The sequence below is a fragment of the Haliotis asinina genome, chromosome 7 (genome assembly GCF_037392515.1).
Source record: "Haliotis asinina isolate JCU_RB_2024 chromosome 7, JCU_Hal_asi_v2, whole genome shotgun sequence".
NCBI classification, from domain to species: domain Eukaryota; kingdom Metazoa; phylum Mollusca; class Gastropoda; order Lepetellida; family Haliotidae; genus Haliotis; species Haliotis asinina.
In genome coordinates this window covers 43912211-43936084 of record NC_090286.1, presented here as the reverse complement: position 1 = coordinate 43936084, position 23874 = coordinate 43912211, and the positions used below count along the sequence as shown (strand labels likewise).

Here is a 23874-nt window from a genome sequence, read left to right as displayed (position 1 = left end):
ATGCTCGTGGTCAAGTCTCTTCTGGACTGTGCCCGGCTGTGTGCAATAATTGTCAACTGTACCTCCTTTAACTGCCGGACACAGAGATGTGCTCTGTCGGATATATTTAAACACGACCGTGCGTTGGAAAAGAATTTGAGTTGCTTCACTAAGTCCACTGAAGGTACAAATGTCTTTAGTCTGAGTGAGTGAGTTACGTTTTACGCCGCACTCAATGGTATTCCAGTTATATGGCGAAGGTCTGTAAATAATCGAGTCGGGACCAGACAATCCTGTGGTCAACAACATGAGCATCGATCTGCGCATTTGGGATACGATGACATGGCAACCAAGTCAAAGAGCCTGTCTGGCCGATCCCATTGGTCGTCTCTTACAACAAGCATGGGTTACTGAAGATCAGTTCTAATCCGGATCTTCAGGGGTGTTTTTAGTCTGAAGGTTATAATCTACAAACGAATGTACGTCGCTTAATAATTCAACAATGTCAACTTATGTAATGGACTATAAATTACAGGTCGTATTATCACATAAATGTAGTCATCAAGAAACCCATCCGTCCTTATCATATACGATAACTCACGAACGCGATGCGCAAAGTCGTTGATGCCTGCTTTGAGCAGAGACCTAAGACCACATTGGGTGCCCCCCGACTACAAGCCCTTTCTCGATGCTGTGTCCTGGCATCGAGGTTACAGGAACTTGGCAATGCTCTCCCTGAGAAGTGGAATAATCATGAGACCAAGAGATCATCGACTAATTGGAGTTTTGAGTTGTTTTCATAGAAAGTATTTTCACATTGTTTGTCGTTTCAGTTTGGGGAGATATTCTCATATTGACAGTTGATCTAATTACTGGTTGCTTACACTTTGTCTGTATTGCGTGACTGCCAACGTATCATTTTTTCATCGTAACATGTCTCCTCGCAAAATTGTCTTTAGCTATTTCAGACAGATTCACACATTTTGTATTACTTTTTAAAGTGGGTTTCCAAGTAAACTTTGAAACACATAGCATACCATTCCCCAAATATTCACTGATTATTATGTTGCTTTATGTAAACTTTCGAAACTTACTTCAGTACGTTTATTTATTTCAGTTTGATGTTTAGTTAATGATCAATCATTGTGTTGTTTTGACAGGACTCCCTGCAATATCAACTTTTACTCAGGCCTCTATACGGTTCATTTCCTTTACGCCATGTAGTGGATCTTCACCCAAACCTGAGCGGGACCAGCCTGTTTCAACGTCATACAAAGCCTCTTCCTCTGAGCCCAGATATAATATTCGAAGCACAAACAAGACAGCACTCACTATCAGCAGTCCTACACCTTCCGCAACAACTGCCGCGGCAGTTAGAGATAACAGTGCAGCTCATATGACTTCGTCTGGGACATCTCCTCAACCTACCGCAACAGCTACTACTACAACAACATCTACCGCAACTCCCATAACAGCTACTTCTACTGCAACATCTACCCCACTTCCCATGACAGCTATTACTACAACAACATCTACCCCACCTCCCACAACAACCACCTCTAATGCAACTACGTCTGTAAATAGTTCTACAAATAGCTTCTATCGCACTCTGTCTACAACAACTATCGCCCCTGCACCTGCAACACCAACCGTTGCAGTCACTTCTGCAAAGTGTTCTCCGGCCCCCAATGTTGAGAAGGAAGGGACTACAGAACTAACAACCGCTTCTACGAACCCAACTTCAATCACCACAACGACCACAACCAGTGAGGACCATATTCCCCCTGGCCACCTGAGTATGTCTTCATCTGTCCGTGCTATTGTACACATATGTTCGTCTTAAATGGGAGCTGTGTGGGTAGCCTAGTGATAGAAGCGTTCGCTCATTATGGCAAAGACCTGGTTCAGTTCCCCACATCTACCATATATGTGAATACTAGGATGTGATGTGACATGTCATTTGCATATGAAGCCGCTGTGGTAGCCTAGTGGTTAAAGCGCTGACTCGTCATGCCAAAGACACGGGCTCGATTCCCCACGTGGGTACAATATGTATAGCCCATTTCCGGTGTCCCCTGTCGCGATGTTGCTGAAATATTGCTAAAAGCGGCGCAACACTAAACTCACTCACTCACTCACTCATGCTAACTGTGTAATACAAACATTCAGACAAGGTGTTATATATTTAACGTATTCTCGCCTCTGTATAGACTGACACATTAAACATACTTAGAGTTTTGTAAATATCAATGAGAGAAACTTTTGATGCACAAATATCCTATCAATCTTTAAGGAGAGATTTTTTCCAGGAATGTGTGCATTTGGAGGAACATTCTACAACGGTTCATGCTATGTATTTTGCAACAGTCAGGAGACGTTTTCATCGGCACAGGTAGGTATCATCCAAGTTATAATATTCATTTCATTAGGCTGTAATACCGTGGCCCCATTCGCCAAACCTAGATGCAATTCGGACCCTTCAACGCTCCAGTCCCATTCAAGTGTGCATTTTGATCGGGCGGTTATTTTAAGAGTAGGACTTCTTGTAAAGAACCGAAAGTAGCGTTATGGTTCAAAGGTATTTTATCTTAAAACGAGTATAATACCCTGGACAAACGAAGATGAGTTATGATGACATGGATGCATAAATCCATTTTTGTCTGAACAATTGCCCATATATATTTATGACGTCTTGTGACGTATAATAATATATGACAATGAAATGACCTGAGAGGTTCACTTTTCTATCAGAAATCTGTTACGACTTAACCCCTGGGGCACCCGAGTTACAATTGATCTTCAGAACTCATGCTTGTCGTATGATCCGTCTAACGGGATCGGTCGTTGGACTCGATTATTTACAACGCGCCGTCATATAGCGGGAACATTGCTGAGTGCGGCGTACAAATATTCTCACTCATTCAGCAACTCCTAAAGCACGCAAAATGAAAACTCGCAGTTTGAACCGCTTCAGCATAGAAACACCGTTGTGTGGTAATGTTACGATTAATAATGTTTCACTCTACATAAGTGATAAATAATCATTTAGAACTACAACCAACTCTATGACAACCATTTCAATATTTTCAGTGATAACCTATTCATCTTTTTCAGACTAACTGTAAAGCCTATTCAATGACAGTGATTGAAGACAAAAACGAAGAAATGCATAAATTTCTGGTCCGTTTTTTGTCTGGAAAAAGTAAGTGCGCTGTGCTATAAGCGAGCTGCAAGTGGGCTCAATAATGAAAGTCGTTAAGTCGAGGTCCAAGTTTAAATTGCCTATTTCTAATCTGATTTCAAGTATTAATATTCTCTAATAATATTCTTCTCCATTAGGTGTTTGATTACAATAATTGACACTGCTTCATGAATGGCTTCACTGTAAATCGGAGAATATAGTAATTATTTTTAAAAGGGCCAACTTGAATTTGAGACTTCTGTTAGATCGTAGTTGTGGCCGAAATCATGCCTATGGCCTACCGTGAAGAATATAGTTATGGCCTACCGTGAAGAATATAGTTATGGCCTTCAGTGAAGTCATATTCATGAATTTCTTTGAAGCCATATATGTTGGTTTCTGAACGAGTTAACATGATTTTAAAGTCACAAGACAGTACAATGGTGGATTTGATCTAAAAGTTCAGATTGTATAAAAGCGTTACTACAACACGTCAATCTTTAGATGCTAAACACACGTTCTCCTCTCTTAGCAAACGCAACAAACGAAGTCTATTTCTGGTGTCGCTCATCACGATACTGCTGGTATATTGCTCACTCATTCACGCAGTGTTAATTCATAATAGCTACTTAACCATTATTGAAACCGTAACACGTAATTTAACAAACGGTTCTAGATGCAACAGGGGCGACGGGGTAGCCTAGTGGTTAAAGCATTCACACGTCACGTCGAAGATCCGAGTTCGATTCCTCACATGGGTAAAATATGTGAAGCCTATATCTGGTGTCTCTGGCCGTGATATTGGTGGATTATCGCTAACAGCGACGTAAAACAATACTCACTCACTCTGCTTGTAACACTAACCTTATACATCTACACACTATGAAGGATCTAGTGGCTACCCACTTGCACAAAGCGTTCGTAGAGCTACGACTACCTTAAGCCTGTTTTAGAGAATGGGAGTTACAGTTATTGTAGTGCTCAGAGTGCTTTGTGCTAGCGAGTCCTGGTATGCAGGTATATTTCAGCTCTGTGTTTCAGGCAAGTATTACGTATGGTTGTCTGGTGCCAAGATAGATAAGCACTGGGTGTGGTCAGAATCCATCCAACAGTTCACGTACACAAACTGGGGGACTGATCAGCCGGACAACATAGGACGGTATCACAAAGACGCCGACTGCTTGGCTCTACGAACTCAAACCTTCCAGTGGGAAGATCTGGCTTGTAACGAACGCTCCGATTATGTGTGTGTCTTTAAGTAAGCATAACGACTGTCCTACCTGATAGTCTCATACTTTGATAGTTTTCTGTCTGTAGATTTGATAATTGTCTTTCTGTGGGTTTAATTATTATAGTTTTCTTGTCAGTGGGTTTGATAGTTTTCTGTCAGTCGGTTGATAGTAATTCTGTCTGTTGGGTTGATAGTTTTCTGTCTGAAGGTTGATAGTTTTCGGTTTGTAGTGTTGATAGTATTCTGTCTCTAGGTTTGATACTATTAGTTGTCTGTCCGTGGGCTTGATAGTTGTCTGTCTGCAGGTTTGATAGCTTTCTGTTTGTAGGTTTGATAGCTGTCTGCCCGTAGGTTTGATAGTTGTCTGTCTGTAGGTTTGATAGCTTTCATTTTGTAGGTTTGATAGCTGTCTGTAGGTTTGATAGCTGTCTATCTTTAGGTTTGATAACTTCCTGTTGGTAGGTTACTTGTTGTCGACTATATTTTACTACAGTATACTGGTCATAAGAATCTACACTTCCTATTTAGACTGAGAATTAATTACCAGTAGCTTACCTTCCTGTTAACTATGTGTAGACTATCTGGAGATAACATACTTGTTTACTAATGCTTGGATGCCGGATGATTGCTTGGTCTAACTGAGAATCTGATGATATATTCAAATAGCAACATGATGCACCAAGCCATACGTTACCAAACCTGAAATAAATAGTGGCAATATATTTCAGATGGAATGGTACAACATTTCCTGCGGTATCTCCTGATGGAAAAGTCAGCTTAATAAGTAAGACTTCTTTGGAAAATTGTGAAAAAGGTCTGCTATGCATAGAGTTGTTGGTGGTAGTGTGCGGTCCTGTGTGTAGAGCTCAGGTCACAAATAGGTTGCACTTCGACGGGTGACCGTGTTTGGCAGCATGATTCCTGAGAGTTTCCACGACTTCGGTCCAGCGCCACAACGATGCGAATGTAATTACATATATAGATGGATCCCTCGGTGTCACTAGATACATATACATTTTCGAAAAACTCGAAAGCTGGTAAAAATACTCTGGTCCGTTTACAGATGACTGCGGCAACGACGGAGGAAAAGCGTTCAATGGATGGTGCTATCGTTTTGTCCACCCAACAGAAAAGTGGGAGAAGGCCAAAGTAAGCAAAAATTAATATCATTTTGAGATCGCATAATGTTCAGGATATTTGAAACAAAAATACGGAACATTTACACATGCTGAAAGAGAAAAAAATGAAATAGTATCGTTTTATTATACAAAACGTGAATGTAAAACACTGCCTTCAAAGCATTAAAACCCAATAAGTTTAGATATGTCGTAGTCAGGTTGATTAAGATAAAATAATAAGAATACAAACTAAAGGAATATTACCCTATATCACATAATTATCCACTGTGAATTGGGGCAATGTTCAGGAACAGTGTGGTAGTCGAGTGGAGAAAGATTCCTTCGTCGCGGCGAAGACCCAAGTTCGATTCCCCACATGGGTACAATATGTGAAGCCCATTTCTGGTGTCATACGCAGCGATTTTGCTTCTTAAATTGCAAAAAGAGACAAAAACCGTTACTCATCTAATCTTTTTCCGATGTTTGTTATACATAAAAGTTAGTAGCATACCTTACACATGCGAATGAGGAAAATTATGCAAGCTTTATTCTATTACTTTATGATAGATATGTTTTTGCGACATTCCGCAGGCCTACTGTGAAGAAAGACACATGCAACTGCTGGAAGTGAAATCTGAAAAAGTTCAACATTTCATTGCCTATTTCTTGCAGTATCTGAACCGTACGTACCACCAAGGCATTTAGCTGAAATATTCATCTCTTTGAAAGTTAAAAGAGTAATTTATGTGAATATTGTACGGTAAAATATCAATTAAAAACAACGAGATGATCATCAAAACGATATGTTAAATTTACTATGGGAAGATTCCCGGTTATATTTAATACAGGATGTATATCAGTACGAGCGTGGAGTTTATCAATGTCTTCTATCCGACAGCATGGGAGATCGTAGTAGCATATCATCTTAGTAGCATTCTCTACACATGCGGTGGGTAGCCTAGTCATAAGACGCAGGTTTAATTCCTCATATGTGTACAATGTTGGAAGCTCATTTCCTGTGTCCACGACAGTGGTATAACTGGAATATTGCCAAAAAGCGGACGGCATAAAATCTCACTTACTCGCCCACACATTCACACCCTCTATACGTGTGGGTACCTTCCGCAAATACCAAAAAATAAAGTGAAAATGGAACCAAGGCGAAACATGTCGCAGTACAACATGAAATGATTGTTTTGTACAGCTGTATGCACCTCCGTCTAAGAGAACGGTTTATTTTTTTAATTACTGAGCTGCCTGACAGAATATGGTTTTACGCCGATTTTAGCAATATTCAAACAAAATCAAGGTGGGGAACACCAGAAATGGGCTTCACACATTGTACCCATGTGGGGAATCGAACCCGGGTCCTCGGAGTGACGAGCGAATGCTTTCACCACTAGGCTACCCCACCGCCCCTTTTGTAACTAAAACTGTTCAATTACCGTTAATATATCAGTTTATATCATCAAAACTCTTTGTTTATAGGAGTCCATCAAATTTTCACACTGATTATATGATTATGATTCATACAAATATGTAATACACATATACATTATATCACACCATTTAAGCCATCAAGTACTTTTGCGTGTGGACTGCTCTTCAAGAATCGAATGTTGGATGGGTGTGGCAGGGCAGCCAGGAACACGTTGGGTATACCAACTGGGCAACAAATCATCCAGACATAAAATCCCTTTTGTGGACTGAAAAATGTATGTCCATGAATGCGGAGGGATATTTCTGGCGACGCTATTCCTGTAGTGGAGAGTGTCAGTTCATTTGTGAATACTCGTAAGTGTTATTTTACAACCTAAATCTGTAAGATAAGTATGTGGAATATTTTATCATTGCAACCTGACGAGTTTATCGATTGAGAGATTCCAAATATCAATAAGGTCTTAGCAGTTGAAACGAAGACAGCGCAATTAAGCAACGGTGGGGTAGCCTAGTGGTTAAAGCGTTCACTCGTCACGCCGAAAACCCGGGTTCGATTCTCCACATGGGTACAATGTGTGAAGCCCGTTTCTGTTGACCTCCACCGTGATAGTGCTGGCATATTTCTAAAATGGCGTAAATCTAAACTCACTCACTCGGCGCGATTAAAGGGAAACTAAGAGAGTCAATTGGCAGACAATTGGTAGTCAAAGTTGATTAGCCATTTCAAAGCCACTTTCATTGTCTGATGACTGAAACTTGATGATATCTACGTACCGTCCATAACAAGTTTACACAATAACTAGAACACCTCTGAATTCATGCCAGTGTCTTCATGGCAGTGTTATCTTAAAAACTCGAATATCAGCTGTCATGATACTTTACACGACCAAGTTGAATGACCATTATCCACTAAAAAGAATAACGCCAACCGAACTATATTTTACCACACGACACTACTCTTACATTCTTTCAGCAACGTCAGTACAACAACAGCAACTCCTACTACGACGACAGAACTTCCACCAGGGCAACTGAGTATGTACATGTTGAGTGAGTGAGCGAGAACAGTTTTACACCGAACTCAGCAATATTCCAAATTACTTGGCGGCGGCCCAGACAATCCAGTGATCAACAACATGAATATCGATCTACACAATTGGTGAACGATGACATGTGTCAATCATGTCAGCGTGCCTGACTTAAGGATTCATACAACCATCCATAATCACAAAACGAGTATCATCGTCCTCAATCCAATACAATCAGTCCTATGCGTCTTATGAGCCCGAGCCTGGATCCATAACAGATAGGTTTCAGCAGATTCACTTAACGTCTATCACATAACCTAACTTGTTAGCTGTGGGGTAGCCTAATGGTCAAGCTTTCCCACATGTGTGAAGCCCTCTCTGTTGTCACCGCAATGACATTGCTGGACTATTGCTAAAAGAGATGTAAAACTAAACTCACTCACTCTTTGCAGTCGATATAACGAACTATACTTTCTATTTACAAATGCATATACGACTTGAGATGCAAAATATACATATGAAAGACATTAAGAACACTTGCTTCTTTCATACAACTCAGTCCTTGTGTCTGCCACGATAGATCATCTTTAGTAACATGACAGAATGGAATGTTCTTTAATTTATTTTGTAAAACGGTAGTGACCGAACGGTATAGTGAAACATATCTCTTCTCCATTGCTCCCCGTTGCATTCTGTTGGCAGTGGCGTATACCATGCCACTGTTATCACCATACTGTGCAGGCAACAAGGAAATACAAAACTGTGTCAAGTTATATGCGATATTAGCCTCTATGTAGCTGCATCTTATACAGTTTATATATTTTCGTATAGTTAAGAACATGTCTGGAACCAGGCTAAATGTGTTTACATACCAAGGTGAAAGCATGTAGTGGTTTTGTCATACCTAATATAGCGGGCATGCAGTGGCAATGACGATCCCTCTTAACAGAGGCCATGTGTTTCAGGACAATGTCGGTTTGGAGGATCCTACTTCCTTGGTAACTGTTATGTGTTCTTCCACGACCTCGGCACAGCAGCGGCTGCAAAGGTAGGCGGTTGTCAGAGATCCCGACAACACCGCTAAAGTGGCACGCTCTTTATAGGTCGTGTGGTCAGATTGGGCGGGTTTAGATTTACGCCTAACCCAGCAGTATTCCCGCTATTTGACAGCGGTCTGTACATAACCTAGACTGGACCAGACAACCTAGTGATCAACAGCATGAACATCGGTCAACCCAATGGGAACCGACGACATGTGTCAACCATGTCGGCGAGCCTGACCACTCGATCCTGCTAGTCGCCTCTTACGACAAGCATACATTGCTGAGGATGGATTTATAACATCCAAAGTATATTCAAATTTCACGAAACCACATGCCTCGCTAACGATTCACCATAGAGGGCCTGGTGAAGCCATTGCAGAACTTTAATGGCCCCTACGCGAACAATTTCAGGAGATATTCAAGACTGGAGGTGTGAAAGAGGCGTTTTTGTTTTATTTCTCAGTGTAATGTATTAATTGTTGGTAAAAATTAGACAGAACAATCACGAAAATACAGTTAGCGGAAAATACGATATCGTGTTGTAAAGATACTCAACGTTGTAATGAAACATTTCACAATACATTTCAGACCGCCTGCCACTCTCGGCAGATGACACTGTATGAAGATACAACCATGGAGAAGTCTGCGTTTATTGCCCAGTTTCTTAAACCAAGGAGTGAGTTGGCCTGCTGTTTCTGCACATAATTGTCTCCTCGTACACTCTCCATAATTTTCACCTGTCATTTCCTGTCATTTCCGGCACTGGTATGTATTTGAGGTGATGGGTGGTAATTTGATTTCAATCTCATGTCACCGGACAGCTATTAACCTCTTGTTAAAGTGAGGGAATGACGTTTCGTGTTGCGTGTAGCACCAATCCAGCGTGGCACACATTCAAAGAGTGAGTGAGTGTGGTTTTACGCCGCTTTTAGAAATATTCCAGCAATATCAAGGCGGAGGACACCAGAAATGGCCTCCACACATTGTAACCAAGTGGTGAATCGAATCCGGTTCTACGACGCTCAATAGACTTAAAACAGTATACCCATACTAGGACAAACCAGACCGCCATGTCCTTCCAATGTGCTACCCACTACTGTGCTATGGTAAGAGGGTAAGTCATATTGATCGGTTAATCAGGTTAGCGGACTATATACAGCTGTTCTGGGACAATTAAAGACTATAGTCGTACATGCATTTCTCCTCGGTTGCAGGCAATGGTTTAGTTTGGATGGCCGGAAGTGACAAGGAAATAGAAGGAAGATGGGTGTGGTCGGAGTCCCGGCTCCCAGTTAGTTACACAAGATGGGGGGTAGGGCAGCCTGATAACGGTAAACGTACCTCAAGGGCAGAGAACTGTCTGGCATGGGACACTGGAACCTCCACATGGAACGACCATGACTGCCAGAAAGAAGCGGGATACCTGTGTGAATACAGGTGTGTAGTTTAGACTTTTCTGCTCTTCATGTCAACTGAAACCCGGTTCACATTTGGCCTGCGATAGGTCTACGGCGTTCGTCAACTGCCCGTAGCTCCATTTCCGTGCGGTTGCCGTGCGGTGACCTACGGCCGATTCTGTTCGGGTCAGCCAGCGAAGTTTTACAAATTTGATTAAAAACATCCTAAGCTCGTGGCCGGTAGGTGGCACTGGTGACCTGCGCAATATCCACTAGATTTCTGTGCAGTCAGTATGCTTGGTTCATTTTGGGCCTCATTAAACATGGGTGTTCACTTTCGCAACAAATGTGCAAAAAATAGCGGTATGCTCAGACAGGGGTGATATTTCTTCGTGTTATCAACCACTGTTTATCATTGATCGACTCACCTGACTGAGCCAGAATATTCCAGCCGGCATAACAGAGCAACTATTCAACCATACACTTTAATTGGCAAGTAATGGTGTCTCACTGCGACATGTAAAAGATAAATAAGGTATATAAAACTCGAAGTATTAAAGTTTGTTTAACTGAAAACATGTATTCTTCGAAAACTCGATAGCGACTCAATGCTATCTTTAAAGTTCAAATGAGAATTAACACATCATGTGCTAAAAATAAATAAGACATGTTTGGAATTTGAATGATAGAAGCCTATTATCTATTCCTATCCATATTATAAAATTAATACGATCTTCATGATCTATATAACCAGTAAAGTACACGACGGAATGGCTGTTTTGCAGATGGAACGGTTCTACGTTTGCGGAATCAGCCCCCGGTGGAAACGTCAGTTTAACAGGTGAGAACGTGACTGTTGTTGACGCCACAACCGCAATACTTCAGTGGCCTGGACCCGATGGTATGAGACTTTACTGGTTCTTTGGAACCAGAGATGGTGAATATGGCCCTGATCATAAGGTCAAGGTTAGAGAGATCAGGAATGTCCGAGAACCTACTTCAGCAGATTGCTCCTGACTGTATTCGCTGAATATTTGTAGTTCCTTAATGACAAATCGCATGCCTTAGAAGTTAACTTGTTTGTGTAAACATTTGACATAATTAATAATATTATTTATACATCCATAACAATATCAGGTGACTGCGGTCAGGGAGGAAAAGAATTCATGGGGCGCTGCTACATATCGGCCTACCCACGGGCTCCATGGCTAAAAGCAAAGGTAGGAATGTCTGCTCGATACAATCTCACTGATTCGTAAAGCTTCAAAATTCACATAAGAATTACCAAAAACTGCAAAGTTGATATACGCATTTCACAACAAGACGGACATATGTTCAACGGACACTATGTGCGTGCCAGCTACATCATTGTCAGATACGGTCCTTAATGGCTTCTATGGTAGTCGTAACAAGTTTGGTTGAAATAACCATTGTGTCAAGTATTATGATGAACATTAATACAATAACTTGGTATTCCAAATCGGTCTCTCATCGCAGAATTAGTCATCCGTCTGTAAACGTTTCAAATTGATTTACTGTAAAGACCGAACATTCAGTTCTTGTCAAACCATACATATTACAAGATTTACATGGCATACACGTTGGGACGGGTGAAAAAACTCTGATAGTGTTGGAAACAGGATGAGGAGTCATTCATCCACATGGTTTGTTTCATTCACCTTGCAGAAAGTCTGCGAGGAAAACAACATGAAGCTGGTGGAAATTATGTCTGCTGAGGATCAACAATTCCTAGAATACTACATCAAATATATTCGTCGTAAGTGTTAGGTGCATAGTTGTTGACAGTCTGAAGTAAGTATTTGCCTGAAGTAATGAGATACTTGAGACGCCAGACAACAGACTACTCTCTAAGTTTAATACCCTGAAATTCGAGAATCCCTTGGCTGCAAAATGGTGCTTGCCTTGTCAAATCGATTCAGCATGACGTGAAAATCGCATCAAGTTAGATACATTATATCTCTGCTATTATATTCTAGCTACGGTACGATATATGCAATGTGACATTAAATACTCCTGTCACTGACATTTAACGTCGAAATGACTTCAGCGGCAGGATATGAATGTGTTTGGATGGGGCTGTCCGATGCTGTGCTGGAAGGCCACTGGGTATGGCAAGCCAGTAATGAGATACCTGTATATAAGAACTGGGCGCAGGGGCAACCCGACTGTCTTGACACCTTCCTGACTTACGGCGAGGACTGTGCTGCCATGGATCACCATGACAACAAATGGCATGACAAAGGATGCACATCTACGGTGTGTGACTACGTGTGCGAATTTAAGTAAGTTCAAACAAAAGTAATCACTTTGATGTCTATACACTGTATTCCCTATGCTGAATACTTTAGAAAAAAACATCACCAAGACTAGAACTTGTGCCCTTGGCTTCGGCCTACTCCGTAACGATATGGAGATGTGGGCGATGAGTGTTACAGAGGTGGAACATTACACGGCAATCCGTGTGTGTGTGTTCGTGTGCGTTTTGAGGTGATATTTACTAAAGCTGTCTTGGTATAGGCGGTGCTCTAGGCAATAAATATAGCAAAGCCAAAGCGATAAAGTTGGAACATGAACAGATGCAATCATTATGCCACTGTCGATCAATTATGGACACTATTAATATAAACAATTTCAGTTAATAAAGAATAATCATGCTAAAATGCAGTGTAGAGCAAAGTTTCTTTCGTATCTGCGCTCCATTGTCTTGTCACAGTCTAGACTTTCTCTGTTCACAAAATGGCGAAAGTCTTGGTATTCAACTTATAATACTGTAACAATTACATGCGTCTGATTTTAGTCAAAGATGCGTCAATAATCTTACAGAATGGCTTCAAATGCGACTACTACAGTCAAACCACTTCCACCGGGGTTATTAAGTAAGTAACTGTAAATCACCCTATTCTTTCATTTGACAGTACTGTGACATGCCAGAGGTAGTGACGCTTTGTATGAACATAACTAATCCATCGAGCCACTGGTGTACTCCCGGTTTCCCAACATCTGGAAACCCAAGTAAACAGACTGATTAGAGGCTTAAGATCTGTGGGACAGACTCGCTTTCAGTTTAGCGGGGACACGCTGGACAGGTGATTTAAACATTACAAAATGGACTGTTGGCCAGTACAGGGTTGATATTCATGAGATGGTGACTCCCACACAACAATACGGAATGGGCTGTTAAGTAGTTGTTCATTAAATCTCTGACAATGCATCATCATTCAACATCAATCACATCAAATTACTCCAAGTAAACTCTAGCATTTCGTCTTGTCTTAACTCTAAACTTAAAGCCATTATAGATAAGACTCACATCCATGCTTCTTCTTGATGTACTGGATACCATCTTAAGCATCTGACATGATTGCATTGAACCAAAAAGAAAATTCCAAATATGTATACGTCAGTTTGACATTAACTAGGCAGTCCAAACTGACACCCCCACCAAGAGTGGGCCCATACTAAGCCGTCCGATGTTCTACGCTTGGCTAATTTTGTTGTTTTAAGAAATATGGGGAAACCGGTGGCACCCCGGGGCATTTGCAGCTTTGCTGTGCTGGAGTTAGTACTTCGACATGCATGGTTTAATCTTTGAGACAAGCATATGATTACTGTCAGGATCAACCAAATAAGCGTCGCCTTCGCTTTGGGAAAGATATGACAGAATCATAAGGTGTTAAGTTTTGTTTGAGTGACATAGTTTAGTGTTCATGTTTGATGAAAGTAGGGCATAGTACTGTACATGTTGTGTTCTGGAAAAGTTCCCAGATACTAATCAAAAATATCTTTCATTGAGCAGACAACCCGTTCAAATGTCACAAGACGACCTGATTCAGTTGTGTGGCCATTGGTTCTGACTATAAGAATATGTCTGAAATAATTTTATGCATCCGCAAACTTGCTATTTCAAAATACATGTCCTACATGTCCTACTCTAAATAATCTGAGGCCCAAAACGTTATAGACTTCTTCTTCCATGATCCAGTATATCAGTGAACATCTTTAACACAATATCTAGGATCACGTCAGCTGGAGGTAACCTTACTGTTCGAGACACCGATTTATTCATCACGATACAGACAGAGGAGGTTGTTCGGGTGGAGTGAAAACTCGCACTAGCTAACACGTCACTGTTTATACATTGTAATCACTGCCTTTCTTATTAGAAACAACCGTGCTTTAATGGGTAAATACCACTGGCTATAGAACATGGCAACTGTGTACTAGAAGTCTTGTTATGTTTTTTACAATGTATTTAATTGTTTATTTGATTGATTGATTGATTGATTGATTGATTGATTTGAATTTGTTCTAAATGTAGCAGAACATTGTTGCAGGACAATGTAAGTTTGGCGGTATCTTTCACAAAGGCCATTGCCATGTACTCTTCCACAGAATGGACACCTACGTCAATGCCGAGGTGAGAATATTGTGCTTTAGAAAATATCATGTTACCGATGACGTCGTATTGCATTCAAATGATATTTCCAATTTAAAATGTTTTGTTAACCTAACACACATAAAGATACATATCTGGTGAAGGCATTTGTCAGATTTTATTGTTGCATTGCAAACATCAGGTCAGATATATCTACCGAACAATATTCTATAGAAGTTCTTATAGTAATTATATACAATGTTAAACTATAGTTAATATATACATGTAGTCGATGATGATGACCTTAATATCCTCAAGGATTTGGGTTAGAATTGGTATTCAGCAACCCATGTTTGTCGTAAGAGGAGACTAACGGGATTTGGTGGAGAGACTCGCTGACTTGGTTGACACATGTCATTGTATCCCAGTTGTATAGGTCGATGCTCATGCTGTTGATCATTTTATTGCCTGACCAAGACTGGACAATTTTCTAGACCGTCGATATATTTGCTGAGTGCGACGTAAAAACTCACTCACAATGACATTCTTCCACTTACTGTAACATGAATGTTGGAATTTGTTTTACAGTACAGAATATATGGTATGCTTCAGTATGGAAAGTATCGACAGTGCTATCATATGTAATGTCGATAGCTTGAAATTAAACATAAATCAGATGCTGTTACCACATCAGTTTTGTTTCAGACAGCGTGCCACACGCACGACATGCGAGTCTATGAAGATACATCAAAGGACGCGACTGACTTCCTGGAACTATTTCTGAGTACAAGAAGTGAGTAACGTTAAATATTGCATTTCTCTAGCCATAGTAGACGTGTCTGCTGTCATTCTGTCAGTGTTTCTTCAAAAGAACGTCTCTCAAACAGTTGAGAGATGGATTCATCTTATGAAAAACAGATGCGACTATCCAAATGTTAACTGATTACAGATCCCAGACGATGAGGAACGTACTTTTCACATATGCCGTAACTCATGCTCGTACATCTGCTCATGCACATGATCATGACATGCTCATGCGCGTGATATCTTCTCATGACGTGCTCATGTGTATGGTGTATGCTCATGACATGCTTATGTGCGTTGTATATTCTCATGACATGTTATGAACGTAGTATATCCTCATGACATGCTCATGCGCGTGATATCATCTCATGACGTGCTCATGTGTATGGTGTCTGCTCATGACATGCTTATGTGCGTTGTATATTCTCATGACATGTTATGAACGTAGTGTATTCTCATGACATGCTCATGCGCGTGATATCTTCTCATGACGTGCTCATGTGTATGGTGTATGCTCATGACATGCTCATGCGCGTGATATCTTCTCATGACATGCTCATGTGTATGGTGTATGCTCATGACATGCTTATGTGCGTTGTATATTCTCATGACATGTTATGAACGTAGTGTATTCTCATGACATGCTCATGCGCGTGATATCATCTCATGACGTGCTCATGTGTATGGTGTCTGCTCATGACATGCTTATGTGCGTTGTATATTCTCATGACATGTTATGAACGTAGTGTATTCTCATGACATGCTCATGCGCGTGATATCTTCTCATGACGTGCTCATGTGTATGGTGTATGCTCATGACATGCTTATGTGCGTTGTATATTCTCATGACATGTTATGAACGTAGTGTATTCTCATGACATGCTCATGCGCGTGATATCATCTCATGACGTGCTCATGTGTATGGTGTCTGCTCATGACATGCTTATGTGCGTTGTATATTCTCATGACATGTTATGAACGTAGTGTATTCTCATGACATGCTCATGCGCGTGATATCTTCTCATGACGTGCTCATGTGTATGGTGTATGCTCATGACATGCTTATGTGCGTTGTATATTCTCATGACATGTTTATGAACGTAGTATATCCTCATGAAATGCTTATGCGCGTGATATATTCTCATGACGTGCTCATGTGCATGGTGTCTGCTCATGACGTGCTTATGTGCGTTGTATATTCTCATGACATGTTATGAACGTAGTGTATTCTCATGACATGCTCATGCGCGTGATATCTTCTCATGACGTGCTCATGTGTATGGTGTATGCTCATGACATGCTTATGTGCGTTGTATATTCTCATGACATGTTTATGAACGTAGTATATCCTCATGAAATGCTTATGCGCATGATATATGCTCATGGCATGCTTATATGCGTGGTATATGCTCATGACATGCCATGCGTGATGTATGCTCATGGCATGTTTTAGCGCGTGATATATGCTCAAGACATGCCTATGCTCATAATATGTTCATAATCGCATATGCTCTTAGTCATGACAAATACCCATACTTATAAGGAACATAGACTATGGCCACTATTTATCTCAGTGCTTAATCTCCAGCCAACAACAGCGTTTGGCTCGCCGGAAGTGACCGTGACATCGAGAAAAATTGGCGTTGGCTAGAATCCAAACAACCTTTCACATACGAAAACTGGGCTGATGGTGAACCAGATGATGATGGAGGCTATGTTTGGTCACAAGACTGTTTAGTGTCCAATGGGAAATGGAGCGATGTAAGCTGTGCGTCTACGGCCGAATATGTTTGTGAAAGCACGTAAGGAAATACTGTATTTGTACAGCGATGAAAATAAGGCATCGCCATAATCATAGTGATTATGACTTGTGGATCTTAATAATAACATACAAACAATATATGATTGCAAAAGAACAGATTTTTATTTTAATAATCGTTGTCCAAACAGTGTGATTCGAATTCCTGTGATATACACTACAGAAGGTGTTCAGCAAGAAAATGGAAATAGAGTCAAGAGTACCTGGTGTTTGTATATACCGCAGTACTAGCAAAAACATTGCAGGTACTTTAAAGTACATTCAGTATCACTTTGTATGTAGCACGTAGATGGAGTGATCCGGAGAAGGAAAAGTAATAGGCTGTGACTGTCTTCCAGCATACTTGTAGTAACTGTCAAAACCCTTCTTCCGCTGAATTATTTACCACTTTCAGATGGACTGGTACCACGTTTAGCGCTTATGGCGAAGGAATTAATCTTCTTGGTGAGTCTTTGGTCTACCACCATTCATTCTCTCACGTCAAAGTACATGAAAGTAAGCCAGATTTCCATACAGGTTAGAAACGTTCTCTCCGATGTCCAAGAATAACACCATACATTTGAAAACCCCGATGCGATGCCCATTACATAAAAAAATGTATTTGTTGCAGATGATTGTTTGAATGGAGGGAAGTTGTACAGAGATTCGTGTTACACGTATAGTCATGCAGGTGTATCGTGGTATGAGGCCCAGGTGAGAAACTTGTTGAATGTCCATACGATGTTATAGTTCAATGAACCCTCTTCAGAAGAAAGAAACGCATAATACATTTTCGAGGAATCGATTGCCTTAGTTTAAGAGCAGTTTTTCCATGTAATTTGAAAAGGTTAAAAGGTGCATATTCTCACGTCTATAGACAAACAGTTCGCTAACACAACAGTGCTCAGCGTTTATTATTGTGGTTTCCGCTTCTGAATTAACAACATGGTGAACTTTGACGTTGACGTCCACCGCGTTCATCTCATATGTATTCTATCGGGTTTAGATCCGGTGATCGGACAAGCCATGGCAAGGCACTAAGGCTGGATTCGGCAATGTAGCGAGCATGTTGTATGTGGAGTAGTCTTGTGCTAGAACATCCACCTCAGTCAGCCCATAATCGGAAGCATGTGACGTGCAAGGACTTCACCGAGGAGCCGATTTTTGCTGTCAAATGTCATTGATCCACCACTAAATCTGATCTTAGTGTGTTGGAAATTGTACCCCACGCCATGACACTCTCTTCACCTACCCTGTCCACCTGTTCAATGCAGTTAGGGGAAAAACATTCTATTCTCCAACGGTAAACTCGTTTTCTTCCATTTTGGTGAAGAAGAAATCGTGATTCATCACTCAACCAAACTCGCCCCCAGTTTCTAAGCTTCCAGTTTAGGAGTCTACGACACCACCTCAAGCGAACGCGCTGGACATCTCTCAAAGCAATGTCGACAATTAGTCTCCTTGATCGAATCCACACTTCATGCAATTGATTCCTGACATTTTGCTAACCGGAGATTCTTCTCAAACGAGGGATGCGTTGTGCAGTCTCCACGGCTGTGGCAAAAACGATGACACAAGTGATCAAGCAACCCTGACACAGCGGCCGTGGGCTTCGCTGGTAACTCTTCTCGCTTCTCGAGCGATCATGCGCACAATTGGTCTTCAGGAAAGGATCCTAAAGGCGAGGTGTGTTGCCCTGAGGAACGTCGAAATGCCGGGCAACAGTAGACTGCGACTTGCAAACTTCAGTGCGCCTCTGACGATGTTTCGTGTGGCGGCACTCAGTCTTGTTATGATGATATCCTCTTTTCGAGGCATAAACGGGTGACAAAATTAAATACATCGTATACCTTTTTATACTGATCGACACCGCAAGTTTTCCCGCTGACTGGCAAATGCATTTTGTTTTTCATGTCTGTTTGGTGGCGTTTTTGGCGATTAATTCTTCAAAGGCTTCTTAAACAAAGGAAACGTTGAATTGCCGTGTTTTGTTCGCTGAAACTGTTTACAAGATGACGTTTTGAAAAGAAATGGTATATTTGTATTGTTTTTGTCGCACCTACCTGAGCAAATCTCATTATTCCAAATCTTTGTATCATGAATGAGATGGGGTGGCATTGGCTACATTTCATAGGGGGGGGGGGGGGGGGGGGGGGGGCGGGGGGGTTGCCATGGAAATGCGAAAAATACTTCATTAAGAATACACAAAATACCAAAAGGCACTAATACACCACCAGATAAATGTGGACGGACGGACGGACGGGGTGTATTTTAATATCCCCCGCAAAACGCGTTAAGGGGGGATAAAATATGTAGGTTGTGATCTAGTTGAGAGCGATCTTCCTATCGATCAAAACAGATATAAAGCGTCCAGTCTTCACACCGAGCACCCGCGTTCGACTTGGATACAATGTGTTAAGTCAGTGGGAATCATAGTTGCCGATCTCACCCAAGAGAGCGGATACAAGACGTCAAATGATAGGACGAAACTTGTAATTTCAGATAACGCAATACTTACGTGTTTACGTTGTGAGTTGTGTGACTGACCGTCGTGGTGCCAGAGGTGTTACATGGAGCTCTCGCTCAGCTTGGCTTGCCTTGATTGACCATGAACACAGATTAGCGTTACAGAAGTCATGAAATGAAGTCAACTCAGAAAAAGAAAGAGAGGCAGCAAAAGGGAAAGCAGCGTCAGACAGCTTAGCAACAGATTGTACATTGACGATAAAAACGGTGTGATACAGATGGTAAAGAAATATCGCTAAAACAACTGAAAATCACGGCGTTCTACCCACAACAGCCTTATACGGACACATACCGCACTCGCCACAGATTGTTACCCCAGTCAGTGCGAACGTGGATTGCAATCAAACATCAGCTGTAACGCTGAAGTGGATGGACGGTATATTTGCTCGCTTGGAGAGTATGGAAAAGCAGCTCAGGAAATTAGACAAGACTGGTCCACAATGGGGACACTGTCCGGTAAACTCAACTCCATGGAAACAGACATCTCTGTCCTACAGACAACATCAACAAAGAGTTTGGAGGCAAGTGCCATCTTCAAAGGGAAACAAGATGAACTTCTGAAAAACGTGAAGGCGCAAACAAAAGATGATACAGGAATAAAAATAACAGCATTCATGCACAGTGCCACATGCGGTTACAGGAGTCCAATAGGAGGAGAAGAAAGACATAAAAGGAAGGCTGTTGGACGTAAACCTCAACCTATGATGGATAATCTCGTCTTATTTCGGTTGGACGAAACTGACGATGATGATACCGATTGCAATATGGAAGCGTTCATGACATCCCACCTCAAAATAGAGAAACCGATAAACTTTGAAAGGGTGCATCGGATAGGAAACAGTTCCCCGAGAGGAGACACCCTAGACCAACTATGGCATATACCATCAGAGCAAGGACAGATATACCATCAGAGCAAGGACAGATATACCATCAGAAAAGCAGCGTTCACCAACCGGTGAAAAAACAAGTTCTGCATTTTCAGTTCTTGAAAGAAACAGAAGATCCCGAAAACGTCTCTACACAGGGAGAAGAGAATTGTCCAAGTCGGGTTATGAATCCTGACTAGTGGTGGACAAACGATACATCTATGACACGGTCTACGACATCCGTAAGCCAGTTCCTGCTTCTAAAAGCAAAATTCTAAGGAGAGAACACACCCTTGAGGAACTGTGGACAACAGCGACAGTGTCTGCGACACCTGTGAACGAATAGGGGCACAGGGAGCGTACGTTACCACAGCCACACGCACGTGCACCCTCTGAACATCATCAGTTGAGAGCCTTGTCACTTAATGTGTGTGGGTTGCAGTTTCGGCCTCAAAACCCAGATTTTCTCAATTTCCTCCGTGTTTTATCTATGCCACTATTGTGATATTAATGAGAATAAACTATTCATCCGTTGACAAACATGGTCAGCTCATGCCATATATTGACCTGCATGTTTTTATGCTCGGCGTTCCTTGAGCAGTCATTGGAGTCGTCACTGAGCCATTGGCATCTATCACTGATATTCCTTGATAATGAGAAGCCTACCAAGCCTGACCCGAATTAGAAAATGCGTTATTAATTCTAATTCTGATTACTCTTCATGCTAGAAAGTCTGTGAAGCAAGAAATATGTCTCTACTGGAGGCCGCCTCAGAGGATGAACATCGGTTTGTGTCCTACTACATGTCATTCATTAACCGTAAGTTCCTTTTTGTTTCTGTGGATGCATTAGAACGGTCTTTATCATGTGGGATGTTCGACTATAGCTTATGACGATATCACGATCACACAGTAATAAAAAACATCACACAGTCGATTAATACCAACATGTTTGTTTCAATATATTAAATGGTGATGGTACAGAGTGAGTTTAGTTTTACGCCGCACTCAGCAATATTCCAGCTATATGGCGGCGGTCTGTAAATAATCGAGTCTGGACTAGACAATCCAGTGATCAACAACATGTGCATCGATCTGCGCAATTGGGAACCGATGACATGTGTCCACCAAGTCAGCGAGCCTGACCACCCGATCCCGTTAGTCGCCTCTTACGACAAGCATAGTCGCCTTTTATGGCAAGCATGGGTTGCTTAAAGCTTATTCTACCCCGGGACCTTCACGGGTCTGGTGGTACAGAAATAATACAGAGACATGAAGGTCAATGGAATGCAAGCATGTAACTAAGGTCCAAACGGTTTCGCACTAAAATTGTATGGTATATTACTGTGTTGGTGTTGAAAGACAAAGATCTACGTTTGGCGGTAACGAAATGCTCTTAAATTGTAGACCCGTGAAGGTCCCGGGGTAGAATAGGCCTTCAGCAACCCATGCTTGCCATAAAAGGTGACTATGCTTGTCGTAAGAGGCGACTAACGGGATCGGGTGGTCAGACTAGCTGACTTGGTTGACACATGTCATCGGTTCCCAATTGCGCAGATCGATGCTCATGTTGTTGATCACTGGATTGTCTGGTCCAGACTCGATTATTTACAGACCGTCGCCATATAGCTGGAATATTGCTAAGTGCGACGTAAAACTAAACTCACTCACTCACTCACTCTTAAATTGTAACATAGTAATATACAGAGTAGAAGGGTATTGGCTGAACTGTAAATTTGTAAACACGAAACACGTTAACAGAAGTTGGTTGATTCAGTTATAGTGTATATTCAATAGACTTTATATATTCTTCCCACAACCGGAGGTGCGATGCGGTAGCCTCGTAGTTGAAGCATTTGCTCCTCTAAGACCCGAGTTCGATTCTCCACATGACTGCAATGTTTGAAGCCCATTTCTAGTGTCCGCTGTCGTGATATTGCTGTAATATTGCTGAAAGCGACCCACTCACTAAACATCCGTTTTAGACAAATATCAAATCAAGGTGCGTGAATGAATGTGCATTTTAATGCGTGTTTATAAATGTATACATTTTCAGTCGAAAATGTCATCTGCTTGTGGATCGGCCTCTCTGAAATTCAGGAAGAAGGTGTCTGGAGGTGGAAAAGCAGTGGGAAGACAGTCGATTACACTCACTGGAACGAAGGCCAACCTTCAGGGAAGCCACACTTCTACAGTTCCGACCCTGACTGTGTCTATATCAAGTTGGATTCAAATAACACATGGCACGATGGTGTCTGCTCAAATGAATGCCCCTTCATCTGTGAACAAAGGTATGATTAGTTTCTAAACTCTACTTTATGACCACATGGATGAAGTGTATGAGGCCTGTTTCTAGTGCCCGCCGCTGTGGTATCGCTGGAATATTGTTAAGAGCGGCGTAAAAGCATACTCACTAACTCCGTACTTTATGGACGACCTCAGTTAGACACGCTTACTAACTCACCTCGTTATTCTGGGCACCTTTACACAATGCACGTTCTAGCTTATCATATTGGCAGTACCTAGTTATGTGAAGATGATGACTCGGTAATAATGATATATATATATATATATATACCACGAAACGAAAATATTTTACACTGCAGGCTGTACTATAGTAAGCTAACACTGTGAGGTGCGGTGCGGTTTTACAGGGTTTTAATTCTGATATTTTACCGTTTCTCACTTGTGATATTTATTGCAGGATGAACCTGCACGACTGATAAATATTGCGAGGTGGCTATTGGTTTCAAGGTGTAACTGAAGTGGAGACGAAGGTGTGGGGAATGTTCAACTTTTATGCTGAAAACGCTTCTTCCTATTTCTTTTAACTATATGGACAACAATCAACTACTTAAAAATAAACACATTTACTTCATTTGGTGTCTTCATTTTGTTTGTGACGTTATCTTTTACCTGGCTGATCCTACGTTTCTAATGGGTGCTCCCTTATTTGAAAAGTCACTGGTGACGACTTGATCAGTCTGTGTGTTTGTCGATTGTAAGTCTTCATATTCATATGGTGTTTGCAGGTGCTCACGATATCATTGCAGTACCGTCTTCAGTAC

At 41.4% G+C, this 23874-nt stretch overlaps 1 protein-coding gene across 1 annotated transcript; it reads left to right on the top strand.

Annotated features, from left to right (window-relative positions):
* On the top strand, nucleotides 1-23529 carry LOC137292016 (macrophage mannose receptor 1-like). The gene is made up of 17 exons (XM_067823569.1): nucleotides 1-163; nucleotides 4202-4384; nucleotides 5455-5540; nucleotides 6101-6191; nucleotides 8943-9025; nucleotides 9609-9696; nucleotides 10235-10457; nucleotides 11203-11383; nucleotides 12104-12194; nucleotides 12486-12720; nucleotides 14831-14855; nucleotides 15519-15606; nucleotides 17206-17378; nucleotides 20439-20896; nucleotides 21536-21594; nucleotides 22863-23097; nucleotides 23511-23529. Exons 1-17 carry the CDS (start codon nucleotides 1-3, stop codon nucleotides 23527-23529), a joined length of 2481 nt encoding a protein of 826 aa, XP_067679670.1.
* Nucleotides 23530-23874: the final 345 nt, after the last annotated feature.